Source organism: Micromys minutus, assembly GCF_963924665.1.
Source record: "Micromys minutus genome assembly, chromosome: 13".
NCBI classification, from domain to species: Eukaryota; Metazoa; Chordata; class Mammalia; order Rodentia; family Muridae; genus Micromys; species Micromys minutus.
This window is the reverse complement of record NC_137982.1, coordinates 43,276,534-43,297,603: the sequence shown is the minus strand read 5'-3', so window position 1 is coordinate 43,297,603 and position 21,070 is coordinate 43,276,534. Positions and strand designations below refer to the sequence as shown.

General features: G+C 36.1%; 1 protein-coding gene across 5 annotated transcripts in view; it reads right to left on the bottom strand.

Moving 5' to 3' along the window:
* UBR3 (ubiquitin protein ligase E3 component n-recognin 3) overlaps positions 1 to 21,070 on the bottom strand; it is a 130,227-nt gene that overhangs the window by 15,811 nt on the left and 93,346 nt on the right. For 3 of the 5 annotated variants that reach the window (XM_080927996.1, XM_080927999.1, XM_080927997.1), the window contains 6 exons: positions 18,882 to 18,992; positions 16,035 to 16,247; positions 13,710 to 13,846; positions 7,358 to 7,443; positions 4,652 to 4,757; positions 2,589 to 2,692 (listed from right to left, as the gene is read on the bottom strand). In XM_080927996.1, coding sequence (XP_080784122.1) covers positions 2,589 to 2,692; positions 4,652 to 4,757; positions 7,358 to 7,443; positions 13,710 to 13,846; positions 16,035 to 16,247; positions 18,882 to 18,992 — 757 coding nt within the window. The remainder of the gene's footprint in view (positions 1 to 2,588; positions 2,693 to 4,651; positions 4,758 to 7,357; positions 7,444 to 13,709; positions 13,847 to 16,034; positions 16,248 to 18,881; positions 18,993 to 21,070) is intronic. The other 2 variants (XM_080927998.1, XM_080928000.1) reach the window with 1 other exon arrangement.

Genomic DNA, 21,070 nt, shown 5'->3' with positions numbered 1-21,070 from the left:
CACAGATTATATGAAATTTTAAAGTACAAGTTTGGGAACTAATTTAACTCCAGGTAAATTTAGTGACTACTAGATAACCATCTTCTGAGCCAAGGGCAAAGTCCACATTCTATTCATCTTTGCATCTCTAATATCCAGTATCCGCCGTGTCTCAACATGGCAGACAGTAGATGCTCTCTAAACATTTCTTGGGTCTGTGAAAGGTAAAGGTGCTTTCTACTGACTAATGATGAATTTCATGCCCAGACCCCAACTACAGAAGGAAGAGAACTGAGTCTGTAGTTCTTCCTCTAACCTGTACCTGATGCAGTGCACATGTGACCTCATGGGTACACAGAATCACAATGTAAATTTAAAAATGTTTTTGACCAAAGTAGATAATGGCTTCACAACTCAGTATTAAACTAGCATTTGCTTATAAATCTGTTCACAAAACTACTTCAAATGATATTAAGAAATTATTTAAGGATCATTTACTAACATAAATTTTATACAGTTTTTCCCCTCAATCTAGTCTAATCCACTTAACTGAGAAAATCCAAATTTGTTAAATAGTTTTAGAACACACAACTTTAGGGTTAATTTTTACTAAATAAGAATCTGTAATATCAAATATCTCAGCACACTGAAGATATCTGATCCTTTCCTTCTTTGGGTAAGCGCTACGTCCAACAGTACTTTCTGAAAAACAACCCAGCAGCTACATTAGGCATGGTCCTATACTATTAACTGATGTATAATTCCTTCTACATAGCAAGTGTCTTCCCTTTTAGGTCCTCAGATTTATATGATAAAACTATCCCTATAAGGAAAAGAAATATATATTGAAATGCTTAAAATATAAGACAAAGCAGCTTCCTGTAGGTTAAAATATACTGTGTACTGTTTGAGCACATTAGGAATAAACCACCATGAGTCCTAGTATCTGTTTCCCAAAACCAATAAAGACTAACCAAAACATTTCCCCCAGACACATATACATATTAAAGAATTTAAAGTTTATTTTGCAAAGAGACTGAATTAGGTTATTTGACAAGTTTAGGTCTATAAATGAATAAATTTATAGCTATAGACAATCCCACAAAAACAATATTAAAAATATCTAACATATATTAAAAGGAGAATATAGTGAGTAGCTACTAATAGTCTTTTCTTTTGTGTCGATTAAATTTTTCTGGAACTTAGTAGAAGTAATGATGTATTAAATGCCAATGGAATCATAACTTATAAAGATGTCTAAACAGCACGCCTTACGCTATATTGTAATTAAAATGTTAAATTGAGCTAAGTGTTTGGTGACATGAGCATTTAATCCCAGCACTTGCAAAGCAGAGGTAGGTAAATCTCTGAGTTAGAGGCCAATCTGGTCTACAGAGCAAGTTTCAGGGCAGTCAATGCTACACAAAGAAACTATATCTTGCAAAAAAAATAAGCATCAATAACAACAACAAAAATTAAGTCAAAATTCAGAATTGCTATGAATGTGATTTGCATATTAATGACATTTTATCATTTACCAAATATAACTTACTTGAAACATTATAATTTGTCTATACTTAAAATAAATGGTTACTTACTACCCCCTAGGTTGATTTTATTAAATCATTGTATTAAAACTGAAATATGTACAAAGAATGTTTCCCATGGGGAGCATTGTACATCAATGTTACAACTTTCAACAGCAAAACAAGGGTAAGCATGGAGCATACCATTAATCCCAGCACTCAAGAGGCAGAAGCAGGGGGACCTCTATGAGTCCCGGGCCTATCTGGTCTATACAGAAAGTTCCAGGTTAGGTAGGACTATATGATGGTACCCTACCTCAAAACAAAATAAAAGCAATAAACCAATTTTTCAAACAAAAGGAAGTTTATTAGCTGACAAAATATTTTAAATACTTTCAAGTAAAACCTATGAAAACTATGGAGCCATAAATAAAATGTTGCTAATTTAATTTTTAAAATGTTCATCTAATGTTATGATGCTAACACTAATTTAAAATGATAGGACATCACAGTTTTAACAGAACTGCAATTACCTACTATGTACATGTAGATTTGGTGAAGATATCAAAGCTGAAACTTTGCTCTGTTTTTCAATTTTTCTTTTACATTAATACTTCAATTTTTTTAAAACATCATTTAAGGTACTTTCCTCAGGCATTTTACATCTTATTGATAAATAAAATAAACTGCCAGTAAAAACGAAAAAAGAAAAAACAAAACCTTTATTTCTCACCTTCCTGACTGTGATCAAAATATACTAAGAAAATACTATTTTTCATTAAAAATCTTTCTTTTCTTTTTCCTCTATTTTTTTAAAGAAAGATTGTACTTGATTTACAGTTTGAAGTAAAGTCCCTCCTAGCAAGGAAGCAGGCATACACGGCACCCTGTCCCCTTGGTCTGTAGTGAAGGAGCAGGGGAAGGATCGAAGAGAGAACAGTGCTGCAGCTTGTTTCCACCACATCTAAGCTGCTCTTCACTGCTCATAAAGCTTCTCACCATCACTCTCATGGTCATTCTATCAGAATGGAATCTTGAAAATATTCCAAAAGTAATCTGAGAGTCTGGATTTCAAAGACCTACCTTTACGTAAGGGTTGTGGCATCATTAAGATCTGGATGAGCAGAAGCGATGTCACATCATGATAAAGAATTGGAACTTCAGGCTGCTGGTCTTCATTCCCCAACCTAAAAGAAAAACTGCATGGTCATGTTCTAGTGTATGGAATATCTTCCTAACTCATTTCACATATGACATGTATGCTTACAAAACAGAAACAAAAATAAGAAAGAAATCTTAACAGAAGTACTTGATGGCCATACTTTGTCTTACTGATATAATACTGTGATTGTTTGGTAATGCATACATTTTCTTTGTCTAACTTGAAAACATTACATAAGAACTTAACTAAGCCTTACCAAAGTTTAACACCTACACTGCATTAATGTTGCTCAAAGTCTTTTGGATCACTGAAATTACAGAAACTAAGAAAGGTGTTGAATAGAACACAAGAAAACAAGTCACACGAGGCATCTCATAGCTATAATCACAACTAACTCAAGAGAAATAAATGCTCACCTTATAAAAAGGCACGGTCACAGATCAGAAATTTGATCTGGTTAATATTCTCATTGAAAATTGTTAAGAGTTAGCTGTCTCGTGAGAGGCTCTGCCAGCATCTGACCAATAACACAGATGCTTGCTGCCAACCATTGAAAAAAAGCACAGGGAAGAGGAGTTAGGGGAAGGACTGACGGAGCTGAAGGGTTTGCAACCCCATAAGAAGACCAAAAATATAAACCAAGCAGACCCCCCCATAGCTCCCAAAGACTAACCCACCAACCAAAGAGTACACATGGAGAGACCCAAGGCTCCAGCTGCATATGTAGCAAAGGATGGCCATATCTGGCATCAATGGGAGGAGAGGCCCTTGGTCCTGTGAAGGCTTGATGCCCCAGTATTGGAGAATGCTAGGGCCTTGAGGCAAGAGTGGGTGGGTGTGTAGGGGAGCACCCTAATAGAAGCAGGGCAGGGGATGGGAGATGGGACAGGGATTTGCAGAGGAGAAAGCAGAAAGGGAGATAACATTTGAAATGTAAATAAATATAATAGCCAATTAAAAAAAGACTTTATTCCTGATACAAACTCTTAACAAAGGCCTTAACATTTACATTTTTAACACAGGATAACCAAAGTCAAACTTCTCATACACCAGAAAAGGTATCAAATCTACAGATGTGCAGCATTATGAAAATACAGACTTCAAAGCAGGGCTCAAATTAAAAGAATTCTTGGGGGGGGGGGGTCTGCCTACCTGACCGTAACAAACTCTGAGCCTCATACACTCATATCTAACAAGCACTCTATCATCAAGTACAGTCTTACTGGAAAGTTAATTTTTTATTGGATATTTTCTTTACTTACATTTCAACTGTTATTCCCTTTTCCAGTTTCCCTTCTGGAATCATCTATTCCATCCCCCCTCCTCCTGCTTCTATGAGAGTGTTCCCCCACCCACCAGTTCCCTCCTACCTTCTCACTCTGGCATTCCCCTACACTGGGACATCAAGCCATCCTATGACCAAGGACCTCTCCTCTAGTTGATGCACAGTAAGGACATCCTCTGCTACATATGTGGCTGGAGCCATGGGTCCCTCTCAGGAGACCGCTATATCAGACACGTGTCAGCATGCACTTCTTGGCATCCACAATATCGTCTGGGTTTGGTGACTGTATATGGATCCCCAGGTGGGGCAGTCTCTGGATGGCATTTCCTTCAGTCTCTGCTCCACACTTTGTCTCTACATTTCCTCCTGTGAATGTTTTGTTCCCCCTTTTAAGAAGGACTGAAGCATCCACTCTGGTATTCTATTCTCCAAATGCAAGGGCACCCACATTCATAAAAGAAACTTTACTAAAGCTCAAAGCACGTATTGCACCACATACAATAATAGTGGGAAATTTCAACACCCCACTCTCTTCAATGGACAGATCATGGAAACAGAACCTGTATCAGAGATACAGTGAAACTAACAGAAGTTATGAACCAAATGGATTTGACAAATATTTATAGAACATTTCATTGTAAATTTAATAACTTTCTCTAAAAAGATTTTAACTGCTTGTAATCTTTCAATAATACTTACTGTGAATTCATATCTTCTACTAACTGGGTGAGTTTTTTCCATGGATTATACTCAGAATCAATGGTATAAAGCCGCATGTGCAAGGCTAATACGTGGAACAGCTGATCTAAATAAATTGGGGGAGAAACACTAATGAGAAAGTTGATATAATTCTTCCAGAACAAAATGTTCTCAAAAGTTCTAGTTATTTTTTTGAATAGTTTTATTAAGTAAATACAATCCTTATTTAATTTGATCAGTCATTATAATTAATCAAGTTTACCCCATGTCTTGCTTAGGTTTTTCTTGCCGTGACAAAAGGGTTTATCCTACAACTCTCAGGTAATACTCCATCAGTGAAAACAGTCAAGGCATGAACCTGGAAGCAGGAAGTAAAGCAGAAGCCCTGGAAGAACACTGCTTCCTGGTGTGACCTCATGGCTTGCTCAGCCTGCTTTCATACACCATCCAGAGCCACCTATCCAGGTGTGGCACTGTCCCAATGAGCTGAGCCCTCGACATCAAGAAAATGCCAACAGAGTTGCCTATAGGCCAACCTTATGAAGAAATGTTTTTTATTAAGACCCCTCTTCCCAAACATGTCTAGGTTTATGTCAAGTTGACAAAAACCAACCACCAAACCAAGATTGGCCACCATAAGCTGCAACAGTGCTCTAACCATAACCCCCATGATTCCCAACAGAGTCTAAACATGCCCTTATGCTCAACCTTCACTCAGAAGTGGTCTGCTTTCCTCATCTGTGACAGTCCTTTTACCTTTATTTCATGCTGCAACTATGCCTGTTTGTACTTCTGTAGTCTTTTCCTAACTCCAATTTGCTACCTTCAACTCCCTCCCTGGGCATTACGGAAAAGACATCCTTAGCAGTTCAGTTAAAAGTGAAGTTCTTTGGAGACTGTCTACCTCCAGGTCTTCATTCTTTGAACAATTAAACTATTTTAAGCTATCTATACAATTTAAGGTGCTGTTGTAAATAGCATACATACATGGAAGTTATTTAGTATAGATCACGAGCTATATCTACATTAGGTTAGAACTTCCCAAATCAAAGTGTCAGAACTAGAGGTTATCTTAGCTTTTTTGACTGAAGTGTATGCTAGTTTTGTGTTCCATTGTTGTTGTTGTTGTTTGTGGGGCTGGGCCTGGAACATGCCAGGGAAGTTCTCTATCACTGAGCTAGAGTCCTGGTGTCTAGAACTTAATCCTGGTGAAATCACAGAATCCACTGAGATGCAAACTGTGGCTTCTTAGCTACAGCAATAAGCACAGTCTCAGAGCTAGCTACAAAAGAATGTTTATTTTCCTGCCAAGAGATAATTGTCTCTCACATGATGCTCTGATACTAATAACTACCCAATATACCTTCCAATGGCTTCAACAATTCCTACTTCTGGAAAAGAACCCCCCCCCCCCCAAAAAGCCACTAGAATTTTATTCACGTGTCCAGATTATGGATAAATTCACTAATTCTAAGCCTCTGGGTAAATGTAAATGTCTCAGAAGAAAAAGGTACAAAAAGCCCCAAATCCTTTACTGAAAACCTTTTAAACAACACTTTCTAGAATAGTACCAAAACTATTAAAACTTATGCACTGACTCAAACACAGTATAAACTACACTTTCTTCATCTTAATAGTTGCCCATTTAAAGCATATTATTATACCACAGAGTACATATACAGTCTAAATGCATACATTAGGTCACTAAACACTCAGTAAAAGAAAAAAAAACAGCTTATTGAATTTTATATTCTAGAAATCAAGTGGTAGCTCAATATAAAATACCCAAATCTATTATAAACATTAAAAAATTTATAAATATCAAAATTTCATATTTGGATTTTTATGGTACAAATTTTAAGGTATTTTGCTTTTAAGTCAACCCTATGACATATCTTTTCTATGTCTTTTCTATATCAAGCCTTTTTTATACTTTTTATTTATATACAGTTTAAATATATAAAGGTCGATGTGTGCTATTAGATATTTTTAGTATTTAAGAAAATATATTCATTTTTAATATGCTATGTATTCTAAAAAAGTTTAATTTCCTATGCCAGAATCTTAGGTAACATTTCAACTCTAGCAATTTGGGGCTAATAATAAACTATATTGTGACATTAAGTAATATTACTCCCGATATTCACATCAATTCTCTAAACAATGAGTCAACAGGCATAAAAAGTCCTGTTCATGAAAAACCTTGTTTGAGCTGTAAATTAGGCCTCTCTTAAGATATCTTTACTAATGGTATTAAAGAATTATGTCTATAATGTAAAGCATATACATAAAGGAAGCAGGTATTCTTTTAATATATTTAATACATATATAGCAAAATATAGCACAATCTCTTACTTAATAGCAACAACAGGAATCTATACACAATATAATTTTCTTTATACAACTATATTTTAGTCAACTCAATGTAAATTTCTTTCAATAACTTCTTTTATTCTTGAGAATAATATATTTATGTAAATCTGATCAATTAGACATTTATATTGCTGACCAATCACAATATAGAAAAGGTTAAATATCCACATTGTTTTTCTAGTAGCATTTTGAACATTTATTACTTTGAAAACTGAACTTACATGAACAGAATTTGAAAGAAAACAAAACACTGAATGACCACTTTGCCTATATAGGCTTTCAAAACAGACATCAATAGAAATCTTCTAAAATCTAACATTGTTCGGTACTTACTTAAACAAGATCTTTTACCAGCTGTGCTTGCACCCCCTGAGCACAGACTGCCTCCTCTATGGATCAGTTCCAGTTCCAAATTGGTTCTGTAAGCAAAGCATTAAGATCTATCTCAGTTACAGGCTAGGGAGACTGTTTTATTGACATACTTCAATCAAGGTGGAAAATAAACTCTTCAGCCTTATTACTTGCAAAAGCACAGTTTATGCAGTCTTAATGTTTTTTCTTATACTTAGCAATTAAAAAGTAACAATTTATCCATCTCTCTCAAATGTTCAAATTTAAACCTGTAAAAGAATTACACATACAACATATGTAATTGTTGCAGTCTCAGTCACTTGCAAACTAAAACCTGGGCCTTAACAAAAGAAAATCCCTGCAACATACTTCATAAGCCCATATATCAATTTGATGAAAACTATGTACTTCAACTGTCAGCTACTAGGCAGATAATTACTATTATTAAAAAATACAAGGCATACTGATTTTTCTAACAAGGAAATTATTTTCATTCATTGGAGATTACATGGTATGTGGAAATCAGTATCATGAAACAAAACCACCAACACTAAAGTGACTATGATCAACACATAATAATTAATCATGATCTCTTTTATGGATTTCTACAGCTTCAGTTTTATTAAAATATATTGTGTCACTATTGATAGTGGTAAAGATTAGTACTGCTCACAAACATCTGAAATTACAAGGCATTTAGCATTTATTAGCTTACCAAATAGCAACTATGAGTAAAGTGATGTTTCAAAAAGCAAACCTATGCAAAACCGAAATGCTCAGAATAACAATAGAACAATTTTACCAAAATAAAAAATTGAGTTATACTTCAACTGTGCTATATTTCAACCATATCATCTTAAGTACTTATTTTCAACAAGCAAAATTGAATTAACTAGTTTATATCCAAACTATGTTAATGAAACACCCACCCACCTCCACCTTAAAGAGAGGTGAGACTTCGAGCTTACTCTCTGCTGCAAATTCAAGAAAGACTACATCCTATTTAAAAACAAAACATTTAAACTGGTTTTAACTATATATTAAAATGATATTTCACATATAACATACAAACTTTAAAATATTAATATTCCTAAGTCTGTACATTTGCCACCCATTTCTAACGATATGGTTTCATCTTCTTCTCGGGGTGGGGAAGATGCACTTTAACATGGATAATGTTCCTGCTCAGAGCTCCATCTGGCTGCTGCTGATAAGGGCATGTGTGTGACAAGGGAATTTTCCACCCTTCAGGCGATTTGCAATGCTCACTGAACTTCTAAAAACCTACCAGCAAGGAAGCAGGGACAAGGATTTCATATTAGTGGACAGAAAGCGAGCGCGGAGACCAGCATGTGTTCCTTCATCAAGGGAATATAAATGAGATCAATATATTTTGTTTTCACAAATCTTCTGTTGCCTAATCTGTAGAAAAAAATTAATGGCTATATTCTCTTATAAAAACTATGATTTCCTAGATAGCACTTTTTAAAAGTACCAACCAAATACACAAACAAATCTTACAAATCAATGTCAGAACCAGAATGTCAACTTTCATCTCACTATATTTATAGAAATGTCACTAAATTATAATAACAATTCTGTTTACTGGATCACCAAATATACTTTAAAAGATGACAAATAAGTTATTATGAATCTTATTCTAGAGAAAATAAATCTATTGTCTGATATTATTTTAAAATATGGCTGGAAGATCTTCTATGTAACATTTCTACTTCATTTTATGAAACTATACAAAAAGTTAGTGCATAATATTTAGAATTTTAAAAATCAATGTCAGAGGCCCTAGTCATCAATGTCATATTGCTTCATTTCCACCCCAGCGTTAAGACTCACTAGACTAAGTCATCCAGGTGAGCGTGTGTCCCCTGCCTATTACATTTCACTGTTGAAATATCTTAGCAATCTGTTTTTCTTTCCTGAATGTATAATACAAAAATAAGCATAGTTTGGGAGTGAGGTTTTTATGCTTTTTATTCTTGAAGAAAAGTAGATTCTATCTTCTGCACTTTCTACTACAAACATTCCCAGTGAATTTGGCAGTAGAGAAAACCTCTACATTTCAAAGAATGACAAGATTGTAGAAAGCTATCCCTGGGGACTTAGAAACACCAAACATTAAAATGTCCTTTAACTATGTCAGCCCCTTTATCCATATCAAAAGTTTGTGCTCCTGTTATATTTCCCTTCTTACTGTTATTTTTAGAATAATTTGAAAAACAAATGTGCAGATGTACATATACACACACTCAGCCACATGTAAGTATGTGCATGAGCACATGTACACATGAACACACACACACAGAGAGAGAGAGAGAGAGAGAGAGAGAGAGAGAGAGACAGAGAGACAGAGAGACAGAGAGACTGGGAGACAGAGACAGAGAATAAAATCAAAGTGGAACAATAGAAAGTGCAAAGATTTTAGAGAACAGATCTGAGGCCTTGAACTAGCTACTTCCTTGTCTGAGAAAGTTTCTCTGTTGGGTTGAGAGCCTAGAATAAAGACACAGCTCTTCTTAAGAAGCCTTTCTAAGAGAGGAAACAGATAATTCATATACTTTGTTTTAATTTGTTTATATTCCCTTTTGAAGTTCCATAGCATTTTACCAAAATAACATTTGTAGAACCTATTTTATTGTTTTATATACAATGTTTCTTAAGCAACCATGTCTTAGTGTCTTAGTGTCTAAATCCCTAATGATACTTACCAATATGCTTTATAAAAAACAAACAAACAACAAAGAAACAAACAGCCATGATAAGACTGAGATGACTCAGTGGATATGGTGCTTGCCTTGCAAGCAGAACTCCTACACCTACATAGGGCCAGACAGATTTACCACACCATCTGAGAGTTCAGCATTTATGAACTGAAGAGCAAGGGGCTAGTCAGGTACCTAAACAGAAAGCTCCAGGTTAAGGGACAGAAGAAGACACTCCACATCAACTGCAGGCTACACACTCCCCCACACACACACCTACCCCCCAACACACACACACACAGTGGGGGGGGGGGGATAAAGAGAGGGAGGGAGAGAGGTATACACACACACACACACACACACACACACACAGAGGGATGGAGGGAGGGAGGGAGAGGGAAGGTTACATATATATACACAAACACATACATATACACACATAGAAAATTAATCACGTGCATTTATTGATTTGTAACTGATCTCCTTTTGCTGATCCTTACAATCCTTAAATGCATCACCAATAAATGAGAAAAAAACAGGACAAGCAGATTGCCTCAAAAAATTAGTTTTAAACCAAAAGCAAAAAATTAGAGGTTCAGTTTGACTCTGGGTCTGATGGGTTAGGCCTGCAGTCCCAGCTACTCAAGCTGAGGAGGAGGAATTGTGTAAGCTTAGAACTTTGAAATCAGCACATGCAGCATAGCCAGATGCTACTTATAAAAGACATTTTTACTTGGCATTTTAGAAAGCATTTCTCTTGTTTTCAATGTAATTACTTTTAAAGATCAAGACTTGCAGTACAGTATATGAAGACACATATCCACTCTACTGAATACCAATCCAGTCATGACTGAGATGTCTGCTCATCTGTATCTCACATGCGCCCGTATCTTCTCTCTACATTTCCGTGTTGCTCACAGTTACACACCTAGAGCTACAGACCAAAACCTCTAAACTGTTTGTGACTTAGATACTAAAGTCCTTGCTGGGAAAATCAATTACTGAAAGTCATGTCTTTCTTAGTTTCAGTAATGCAATAATATTAAGGAAGCCTTCTTAAACAGTAATCTTTTCATAATCCATTTTTATGACTAATATTTGCAACAGAACAAAGGTTTCAGAAATAGGTTGAAACGCATTAAGTTGGTATGGTTAATTCGAGAATTAATTTTCAAAAATACATTCCAACAATTTCCCTTTTGTTGCCTTCCAACAAAATTTTGTTTTTCCAAGAGGGTCCTTATGTAAATCAAATTAAAAAACAAAGACATGTACCCCTTCCATCAAAATACTGAGTTAGCCACCAAAAGAAACATTCTCTTTCCAAATATGAACATTCTAATGCTCCCTAAAGAACAAAATTACTTACATAGATAGGATAAATTCAACTCAAAAACTAGAACTTCATCTTATTAAAATGCCAAATATAAATATATCTTCAAGTTCTGGGAATCACAAAGAATTAGAAATTAAGTAATTCAAAGTAGGTTTGAATTACCACTTATTTCATAAATACTTACTCAAATAACTTGGAACTACAACTTCTTTCATAAATAGTTAATAGTTTCAGAAATATTTTTCTGAAAGATAGGCAGTAACATATTTCATAGGATTTAAATATTTAAATAAAAGAATAAAACAAGCTGTATTTAGTGAAATAAAGGCCTCGTACCGAATCTCAGCATTATGTTCTACTCACTATGATAAAAACCTTTCCCTTCATTCAGATTTTAATTTTCAGTCACTTTGGCCTTCATTTGTTTTCTTCACAACAGCTGAGTAAGACTCAGGGAGGACTGCAAGCTCGCTGTGAGACTAGGTATGTGCTTGATTATTCTAACCGAGTAATCACTGTCTCGTTGTTTTAGCTTATGACTCAGGTTCAGAGGCACATGGGAGTGATGTTCCTGCTTCTTGGCCTGCACCTTTAGCATCTGACCCCATCCTTGCTTCTCTATGAAAGAACAACAATGAGCCCGTCTTACTGTTATTATATCCTTTTTTCACAAGTTATTTGTATTTTAAGGCAAAAAACAAGGACCTAAATTTCAGCCAAACTATACTGTAATGAAATTGTTTAACTTATCAGATTACAGGAAAATTTCATGTATTTATCATTCCCACTCAATCAGGATCTCAGGATCTCCCAGTAATGCCAACTCTAGTGAAACTGAAGGCATAATACACAAGTGAGAGAGAGGGAGAATGTGTGTGTGTGTGTGTGTGTGTGTGTGTGTGTGTAAATACAACAGCTGATCTGTGTTCAATTGAATTTCTATATTAAAATTACATATTATACAGAAGCTATGTATGATCCTAGATCCTTAGTAAAGTTAAATTATATTTAGTTTCATCAGCATATTTACTTAAAAGTATGCAATAATCAGTAGCTCCCCAGAAACAAAATAATAATTATATACCTCACTACTCAAAACAACAACAACAAAAAGCATTCTGGGTAAATGACAGCCTAGGAACACATGGAACAGGAAGTCGTTTCCTGATGCAGAGACACATCTATATCAATAGGGTCCGGCATCTATGTTTTCAGACTGAAGAGTAAGTTCCTTATCTTGAGCTCTAACTTGCTTGCTGAAATTCTTCTAAGTGTGGATCCATTTTCCTGGGTTTTAAAGGTCACATAAGCTCTTTCACTTACTGCTGTTACACTGCTATGGGAATGGGGCAAAGAGATTAAAAACAGAGCACGACCTATAAAGGGTGAACACAGACAGGAAGAAAGACTAACTGAAAAAACAAAACCCTCTGAAGTCCAGCCTGTATTGCTGCCAGTAAGTTGCTGGATGACTTCAAGTCCCATCATCTCTCTAAATTGTACCAACTACAATACTGTTTGAACAAAATAAGAGGTATCCCTGAAAAGACATACAAGGCTCTGCAGTGACAGCTTTCATGGGATGTGTTTGTTTGTGTCTAGCTGTATATGCCTGCTTCTTCCCTGTTTCCTTCTTTTACGGCTCTCCATTTTCACATATTCTCCACAAGTCCTGCTTACATGCGCTTTGGTGGTGAGCCACCTACTCAGCAATTAAGCTAGTGCTCCTACTTCAGAGGATGGGAACAAGCGCTGGTTCTCTGAGTCTACCAGGCAAAAGTAGAGGCGCAGAGCACCTGGCTTCTTGCTTTCTCTTCCTTCGCTGGTTTTCTACACCGCCTGGCATTTCCTAACACACTTGGAGAGCCCTCACTTGGTTCATGTAAACAAAGAAACAAGTTTCACTCCTGCAGCTTTAATTTCTGTAATGAAGGCATATAACATTAGGTTTTTAGTTCTCGGCATAAGCACTTGACCAGACTTCAACATACATAAAATGCCATATGTTAAGGGATTCATCTGCCCCAAGGATTAATAATATACTTCCCCCCTTATGTTCCATGATGTTCAACAGCAGCCAAACTGTGCATCAAGTAATTTAAAAATAACTTCAGGAAAAAACCTCCTGGGAGGTTATAAAACTAGCTATACCTTTAACCAATATTAAAGATACATATCCTTTCTTTAAACAGATACAAATGGTAACATGAAACAAAGATTCACTAAACAATAAAAAACTAATACTAAGGGAACACTAATATATATCACACATACCTACCTAGCAACAGAGTACATAAAGAGAAAATCATTGTCTGGTGAGCCTGGGGTCTTGCTATAGTCTCTGTATTTCTTCTGAGTGGTATTTTTTATATCTTTCATTACAGATTCCATTTCTTTACTTAAGTTGGTTTCTGACTATAAAAAGTGAAAATACATATAAAACTTATATTAATTTTCTTTAGTAATAGCTTAAAATGAAATATTTATCATATAAACATATTAGAAAGTTAACATTAAATCAAAATAGAGGTAACATTAACAACTTTGCACAATTTAGTGCATGAAGAAAAATCAATCAAAAATGAATCTATCTTATTCAATTTCTGGGTGGCAACTGATAATATCCAATTATGATAAAACACAATTATGAATTATTATTTTGAGTTAGCAATATAAACTCTAATATAATCTAATAAGTACACAATGTTAAATAACATTTTAGAATCACTTCCATGTTTCCAAAAAGCTGACTTGATTTAAGTTTAGTTTTCAAAGAAATATCAATGTCCTTTACTTTCAGGCAAATTTTAAATATATTTACACACCAAAACCCCCTTAGATCCTAAAGTTAGTCTTCATTTGAGAAAGTGAATGCCAAGAGATAAATCTGAATGGTTTAATGTCCAAATTTCTGTTTCATAAGCTTAGCTTAGTGGCAGAGCACTTGCCTAGTATATGAAATGCCTTAAGCTCAAATCCCAACACTACAAAAGAGTAGAATGGTATAGTAGTAAAGTACGTCCCATCCTTTAGGGACCAAGACAAAAGATCTACAGCATAGGTAAAACATTTTAAGAACTTAAACCACAAAAATTCTACTGGTGGAAATTAAAAAACAGAATCATTTAAGTCAATTCACATTATAAGACTAACTTGTAGTGAATGGTCACATAGTATTTTCTAACATACACACAGTAAATAAAGATGTGTGTGAAGGTTCTTAATTTTTATTACATTTATTTGGTATGTGCACACATATACACATATATATGAGTGGGCTCATGCATATTATGGCACATGTGTAGAGGCCAGAGGACAACTTGGGGTAGTTAGTTGTCTACTTCCACCACGTGAATCCTTAGGAATTGAACTCAGGTTATCAAGCTTAATCTCAATATAAATAATGATATATTTTCAAACATTGTATTTGGTATTTATATGCTATATTATATTTGTACATTGAGACAGAGATAGAGAGTCATGTACTATGGTACAGAACAGGCCACATATACTTCGATGGTCCCTATTATATTGCCTATAGACATCAAAGCTATTTGGTTCTGATATTCACACAATGGCAAAATTATCTACTAATGCCATTTTCAGAATGTATTCATTGCTAAATAAGCAAAATAACATATATTCTCCTTGCTTGCTTTGTTTCTAATTATTATAACATCTTTAAGGAGCCCACCCATATTTAAGCTTGTGCTGGCTAGTTTGATTTCAACTTGACACAAGTTAGAGTCATCAGAGAGGAGGGAGCCTCAAATGAGAAAAAAATCAGGCTAGAGGCAAACTTGTAGGGCTTTTTCTTAATTAGTGATGGGGGGGGGGGTGGAGGGCAGTCCTCAGGAGGCAGAAGCAGGCGACTCTCCATGAGTTTAAGGCCACCCTCAACTAGCGAGTCCAGGACAGCCCGGGTTGGTTATGCTTAAAAAAAAAAAAAAAAACTCTGTCAAAAAAACAAAAAGGAAAAAAGAAAGAAAGCAGGCTGAGCAAGCCATGATAAGACAGCCAATAAGCAGCACTTTCCCTGGCCTCTACATCAGCTCCTGCCTCCAGGTTCCTGCCCTGCTTGAGTTCCTGTCCTGACTTCCTTTGATGATGAACAGTGATGTGGAAGTGTAAGACAAAGAAACCCTTTCCTCTCCTGCCTTTGGTCATAGTGTTTCATCACAGCAATGATAACGCTAACTAGGAAAAAACTTAAGTTTTGGAAGATAATCTTCATACATTAAAGTTATAATGATTTTGACTAAAGAAAAGCATAGCATCTGATAATTTCTACTACAAGTAGCATTCTGCTCTTCAATAAGTACAAACAGAAGACAAAACCTTCTAGAAATAAATTTCTACTAAATATATAAAGGCCCAGGGTAATTTAGAAAAGACTGTAGGGAGCAGGGAAGAGATGGGACTAAATGGAGGGAGGGACAGAGGGAAGGTGGGAAGGAGAGAAGGAGGGAGGGAAGGAGAGAAGGAGGGAGGGAAGGAGAGAAGGAGGGAGGGAAGGAGAGAAGGAGGGAGGGAAGGAGAGAAGGAGGGAGGGAACTGAAAAACAGACAAAGTTAATAAGTTAGCGAGGATATTTCTGCCTTACACTGATGCTTACTGGGAAAGCTCCCGGCCGTCCCTGCAGCTCCTCCACTTCCTTTATGAGATCTTGTGTACTTTTGTTACAAGGGCGTTGCCAGAGGTTATTTTCCACATTGCTTCCAGGATAACATGGAAGAACACTGTTGGCAAACTGTCTACAGAGGGGACATGTGAATTCTCCTTTGTCCACTGAGAAGCCCTGAAGAACCTGGTCATTCTGAAAGATGAAATAAACAAAGAGATATTTAATTCACACATTTATAGTACATATAATTACACTAGCATATTTTATAGTAAACTAGCATACCATACAAAGAAAGGCATTTCTAAAATGTCACAAAAAATAAAGTCTCTGGTTTAATTGTCAATGGTTAATAAAGCACTTCTTATAATACATCATTATTATAATACATAATCACATGCAAGACACTATCCTTTCTTAAGTGATACCACAATATTTTTCCTATATATGCAAACCTTTAATATCTTTATCTGAGGAAGCTATATAAAGTCTCAATTGTTTAAATGGACTACAAAGCCCTTTACAATCTGGTTTCTCACTAGTTCTTTAGATATATAGATACAGATAGAATGACTCAAAGGTACCTTACTTCATCAAATGTTCCGGCACACTTCAGATGGTCACTATGACCCTGTGTGTACCTTAAAACTGTTAGCACTCTTTGTCCACCAAATACACAACCTGATGCTTAATTTAACTGTCAACTTAACAGATCCAGAATCACCTAGGGGACAAACCTCTAGGCACGCTTCTGAGGGAGTGTCTAGATTGACTGATTCAACAGAGATGAGAGCCCCATTCTAAATGTGAGCAGCACCATTTCACAGACTAGAGTCTGGGCTGGCAAAAAAGAAAGGGGAAAGCAAGCTCCATCCCTCTCTGCTTCCTGACTGTGAATCAATAAGATCAGTGCCTCGTGCTCCTTCCGCCATTGAGCTGAGTGAGTAATGGTGTCCTGGGTTCCCATTCAGTTAAGATTCCAGGCAGGACGCTAACTGAAGCCCTGCTTCTGCTCACCTTTACCCTGGTCTGAATGCAGCCACCAAGTGATGATTCCAGATGTTTGTGGACTTTGGACCGAGAAAGAGATTGCCTTTAGCAATATAACTATGAGCCAAAGAAGTCCGTCCATCCACCCATCCTCCCTTCCCTTCATTGCCTCCTTCTATTGCTTTTGTCAGGTATATCCCCACACAATGAGAAAAGTAACTAACAAACACCATAAATTCTTAAATAAAAGATCTGTCTTATTTATTGTTGTATCCCCAAGATTCATCACAGAATCTACAATACTCTAGAAACTAAATAGTTATTGAAATACATAATGTGCTTAAGGACCATTTACTAGTTATAATTAGCTTATAATCCTGTATCCTAGCCCCTTCTTTTCTGCTTCTTGGAGTAGAAGTCATCCCTGCGTCTACTGAGGAGCAGCCTCTGTGTGCTGTAGCAGTCCTTTGCACTGCAGAAGCCGTGGTCGTTTGGTAGGTAACATCTTCTTTCTGCTGTTTTGCTGTCTCTGCCTCATACAGAATCCTTCCCTTGACCTTGCATAGAGCTGAAGCTAGGATAACTAATTCATTATTAATCTGGAATTGATGAAAGCACAGCAGAGACAACAGGCAAACTCAAGAGCATGGAGTGAGCACATAAATGGCATTCAGAGACAAAATTCCTATCAAGAGGAAAACAAGAAAGTATTGGTAAACCACTGACATATTTTAGGAAGGGAGTGAATAAATTAGAGTAAGAAAATCAGTATTGAAAGTAATCACAAGAAGTCAAAAGAGGGCATACACAAAGTATCAGAGGGAAGACTAATGCCACATGATACTCAAGAACAACCAATAGTGACTGAATGAGGAAGAACAGAAAGGAGAGAAATGCTTCTGAGTTAGAAATCTATAAAAAGAAAATTCACTTTTACAGTAGAAATGTTTCTAGAAAGTTGAACTGAAAAACTAGAAAGGACTTCAGCTGTATGCAAGGTCAAGGGAAGGATTCTGAAGCAAATGACCACGGCTTCTGCAGTACGGCAAAGGACTGCTACAGCACACAGAGGCTGCTCCTCAGCAGACGCAGGGATGACTTCTACTCCAAGAAGCAGAAAACAAAAGTAGGATACAGTCACTTACTAGGAAACTGTACCATAAATGTAAGGAGGGAAGGGAGTGTGTGATGTAGACACACTGATTTCTTGGTGAAATCAGTGTGTCTACATCACACTGATTTCACCAAGAAGAAACAAAAGCTGGTGAATGAAGTTCTGAGGATTGAGGCCTAATGTCTGGATGTGGGGTGGCAGACTTGGAATAGCTGCTGTGGCAAACAGGAAAGAAACACGATGAAAGCAGGAACCTAAATTAGTAAATGTTTTTATAAGCCATGGACATAATCTCTGTCCCTGATATAGAAAATATTGTATGAATAACAGTTTATTTACTTTTATGATTTTCTACCATCTTCTGGTTCACTTGTATGTCTAAAATCAAAAGAAGCTGACTAATGCCTGGGAATAAAGATAGTCTAGGCTCAGTACAAGAAAGTGGAGTTGGGAAAGAGCTAATGAACAAGGAAATGTGCAAAGGTCACAAGTGCTGAAGACAGAGAAATAAGACAGGGTGAATGTGACAAGATGATCCCGAAGGCAGTGGAGCTCAGCACTAGAGTAACAACCACGACTAATACTAATGGAGTCCTAGGAGTCAGCGCAAATGGATAAATAACAATCCCAGAGACTAGAGAAGAGAAATCAGGGTGTGGAAGGTATAAATAAATAATACCTGCAACGGTAACAAACACCTTTACATTTTTCTCTAATTGACTTACCCGTAATGACTCCATATAGGATTTGTGACAATCTATGTGCAACGTGTGGCCACAAGTTTGTACATAAACTCCTCCTTCCCAGCCAATTGATACTGCCAAAAGGCAAGAACTCTTCAAAGAGAAATAAAAGACAAAGAATTAATGTTAAAGAATTACTAACATTAAAAACTAATTATGAATATATTAAGATACATTCAATCAAACCTGCCATGTTTTCATGTATATTCTAAAACATAGTTTGTAGCTTTTTATATAAATTAGGATATAATAACCCTAAAGCAAGATCGTTAAAATTAGAATACTGTGAATTTTAGTTTCCAAATATCCAGCTTACATTAAAGGAGAATTAATATCATAGACAATACATTTTCTACCCCATAACATGTAAGTTCCTCCCAATTAAACTTTCTCTGCCTCTTGATTTAAGACTCCACAAGCGCTTACTCACTGCCAAAAACCTGTGTCATTTGCCATCAACCCTGTTTACCTACACAACACAACACGAGTTCCCAAGCCCTATCAAATACTATATTCAAGCTAAAGACTAAAGAACTCAATGTTCCCTTCCTTTCTCCTTTTCCTCTCTCTCATTTTCATCATTAGGAAAAGCCTGAGTTCATCCTGTAGGATTTGCAGAAATAAGACAGGCAGAGTCATAAGGCACAAGGAATATGAGCGACAGCCACAAAATCAAGTATTTGAAACTGTCATAAAACTGTTTCTACATACTTAAAAATAATGTAAATCTTTACATTTTTCAACGTTGGGAAAAAATTACATATCATAATGCAAGGTACCTAAATGTTTTTAAATCCAATGTTCCAATAATAAATCAAACTTCTTCATGAGAACACAAAAGGTGAAAATACTGCACAAGGGTGGGCAAGATGGCTCAGCAGGTAAGAGCATTTGCCATGCAAGTATGAGGACCAGAGTTCACTCGCTAGAACCCACAGGAGAACTGACTCCCCAGAGTTTGAGTCCCACACACATACACACTAAAAAGAAAGAAAAGTAGTTCTTAGTGCCTCCAAAGAGAAGCTGGAGAGAGCATACACCAGGAGCTTGACAGCACACCTGAAAGAAAGCTCTAGAACAAAAAGAAGCAAATACATCCAAGAAGAATAGAAGGCAGGAAATAATCAAACTCAGGGCAGAAATCAACCAAGTAGAAACAAAAAGAACTATATAAAAAAAATTAACAAAATCAGGAGCTGGTTCTTTGAAAAAAAAAATCAACAAGATAGATAAACTGTAGCCAGAGTAGGCAAAGGGCACAGGGACAGTATCCAAATTAATGAAATCACAAATGACAAGGGAAACATAACAACAGAAACAGAGGAAATTCAAACAATTATCACATCCTACTAAAAAACTTATACTCAACAAAACTGGAAAATCTAGAGGAAATGGACAATTTTCTAAACAGATACCAGGCACCAAAGTTGAATCAGGATCAGACAAACCATCTAAACAGTCCCATAACCTCTAAAGAAATAGAAGCAGTCATTATTTAAGACTCCCCAAAATAGCCCAGGACCAGATGGGTTCAGTGCAGAATTCTATCAGACCTTCATAGAAGGCCTAATACCAATACTCTCCAAACTATTTCACAAAATAGAAACAGAAGGAACACTATTCAATTTGTTCTATGAAGCCACAATTACGCTTATTCCTAAACCACACAAAGACCCAACAAAGAAAGAGAACTTCAGACCAATATTCCTTATGAACGTTGATGCAAAATACTCAATAAAATTCTCATAAACCAAATCCAAGAACACATCAAAATGATCATCCATCATGATCAAGTAGGCTTCATCCCAGGGATACAGGGATACAAGGATGGTTCAATATAAAGAAATCCATCAACATAATCCACCATATAAAAAAAACCAGATGATCATCTCATTAGATGCTGAGAAAGCTTTGACAAAATTCAACACCCCTTCATGTTCAAATTCTTGGAAAGATCAGGAATTCAAGGCCCATAACTAAACATAGTAAAAGCAATATACAGAAAACCAGTAGCCAACACCAAACTAAATGGAGAGAAAATTGAAACAATTCCACTAAAATCAGGGACTAGACAAGCCTGCCCAGTCTCTTCTTAACTATTCCATATAGTACTTGAAGTCCTAGCCAGAGCAAGTAAACAACCAAAGGAGGTCAAAGGGACTGGAAAGGAA